The 2,215-nt window shown below is 57.3% G+C and overlaps 1 protein-coding gene across 1 annotated transcript in view; it reads left to right on the top strand.

Annotated features, from left to right (window-relative positions):
• Positions 1 to 233: 233 nt before the first annotated feature.
• The window catches only part of TLE2 (transducin-like enhancer of split 2), a 27,250-nt gene continuing 25,268 nt past the window's right edge, over positions 234 to 2,215 (top strand). Inside the window, exons 1-2 of the mRNA XM_008588916.1 lie at positions 234 to 284; positions 724 to 768. Coding sequence (XP_008587138.1) covers positions 264 to 284; positions 724 to 768 — 66 coding nt within the window. The 5' untranslated portion in view covers positions 234 to 263. The remainder of the gene's footprint in view (positions 285 to 723; positions 769 to 2,215) is intronic.

The following is a 2,215-nucleotide window of genomic DNA, read 5'->3' as shown; positions in this document are numbered from 1 at the left end:
GCTGCCGAGGGGGCGAGGGGAGGGTCCCCAGGTGGGTGAGACGGGGTGGGGTGGGGAGGGGTGACAGTGAGTGCTGGGGCAGTTGGAGCCTGGGGAAGGGGTGGGAGGGACTGGGCCAGGGAGGTGGGGGAGGTGTGTGAGGAAGTGAGGAGGGGGACACCCAGCTGGTCACTTTGGGAAACTGGCCCACACGGGGCGTGGGATGCCCTCTCTCTCCCAGTCTCAAGCTGGAATGTGAGAAGCTGGCCAGTGAGAAGACGGAAATGCAGAGACATTATGTCATGGTGAGGGGGTGATGGTGCCAGGGTTGGGGGACTGAGAAGGAGGGCTTGGTTGGGAGCGAAAAGGCTGCTCCGGGGCAAGTCCCTGCCCGTCTCTGAACCTCATCTTCCCCATCTGTTAGTGGGGTTGGCTGGGATTGCACGCTGTTGAGAACTGGGAGACGAGGCTTTGTCCTCTCCTCGTGGGCATCTCTGAGGGGCCAGGGTCTCTGGGCACCTCCTACCTGCCCCGCCAATCTGGGGAGAGCAGAGAGGCCCCCTCCAGGCAGAGTCTTGCTCTGGGCTCCTCTTCTCAGACCCCACAGGGCTGGGGGGGCTCTGTGTCCTGCTGCGATTCCCCCAGTCGGGGGCTCTTGGAAGACCAGAGCGTCACCCAGCAGAGCTGGACATCCGCTGGCACCCCAGACATGCCCAGTCTTCCCAATCGGTGTTTCCTTTGCAGTACTACGAGATGTCCTACGGGCTCAACATCGAAATGCACAAGCAGGTACCTGTGTTGTGCATAAGGGTGTTCATGGAGGTGGGAGGTCTGGAAGCTGTGGGTGGGACCCAGCATGCTCACTGTGGAACAGAACAGACCCAGGGACAGGGGTCTTGTCCTTAATTCTCTGTGGAGGTCCCAGAGGGCTGATCTGGGGACGGGGGGACAGATTGCAGCCTCATGAAAGGAAAACGATTCTGGACTTTTGGAGACATTGGCCAGCAGCTGCAGCCGTCCAGTAGAGAGGTGGGCAGTGGACGGGGGCCGGGTGTCCCCACGGAGGAGGGCTCATAGCAGAGGCTAGGCAGCCAGGTCAGGGAAGTCATGGAGGTGACTTCTGCCCTAGGAGGAGCTGGAGGGACAGTCTTAGAGGTCTCTTTCAGTCTTGAGAGTCTGAGGCTTCGTGATGGACCCTGAGACTCTGTTGCTATTTTGAATGTTCTGAGATTGACCCTCGTGGAATTGGCCAGAAGGTTCTGAGGTTGTTCTCAAGGCCCTGAATTTGATTCCCGGGTTCAGACTGACTCCACCACTCCAAGATAGACCTCAGGATTCTGTGGCTGTTCTAAAGGTTCTGAGACTGCCCAATGCTGTGAGGTTCTGAGGTTGACCTGAAGATTTTGTGACTGTCCTGAAGGCTCTCAGATTGACCCCAGTGGTATGATGTGAGACACAAAGTTCTGAGATTTCCCAAGCTTCTGAAATAGACCTCAGACTTGAGATAGACCTTGGCCCTTATGTGCTGAGATGCATCACAATGTTCTGAGACTGTCCCCAAGCTTCTGGGTGTGGTCTCAAGGTTCTGAAATAGATCTCAAGGTTCCAAGATTGACCTCTAGGTGCTGAGATGCCTCAGAAGGTTCTGAGGCTTCCCCTAAGCTCCTGAGTGTGGTTTCGAGGTTCTGAGATAGACCCAAAGGTCCTGAAATTGACTCCAGTGGTCCAAGATTAACCCCGAGGTCCTGAGACTGACCGATGATTTCTAAAGGGTTGGGAGAGGTCTCGAGGTTCTGAGGTTGATGGACGCTTAGATTCTGTCCAACAGAATATTAGAATCAATGGGCGGAGCCTCTCAGGGCATCTAGGTGGGTGGTAAGAAGACGGGGGTAGGCTGGGAGTGACGGGTACCTGGAGGTGCCCGCTCTGGCATGCTTTCCTGGGCTCTGCTGATTCTTACACGACTGCCTGGAGAGTGGCGTGGTCCCATGGGTGCATGCAGTAGATCCCTTTATGGGGTCGAGGACCTGGGGTAGTGCCCAGGCCCTGGGAGCCTGGTTTTGCCCTCCCGGTGGGGCGTGACCTACCACGGCTCCCTTCCCCATCCACACAGCTTCTCCTCTACTCAGCCTCTTTGGGGCACCCCGGGAAGCAGATCAGCCCAGATGGCAGACAACACCCAGAGAGAGGCTGTGTCCACACGCAGCCAGGGCTAGAACCTGGGACTCCTATTCGG

Source organism: Galeopterus variegatus, unplaced genomic scaffold (assembly GCF_000696425.1).
Source record: "Galeopterus variegatus unplaced genomic scaffold, G_variegatus-3.0.2 Scaffold5102, whole genome shotgun sequence".
NCBI lineage: Eukaryota > Metazoa > Chordata > Mammalia > Dermoptera > Cynocephalidae > Galeopterus > Galeopterus variegatus.
The sequence above is the reverse complement of the archived record's forward strand: the minus strand, read 5'-3'. Positions and strand labels throughout refer to the sequence as shown.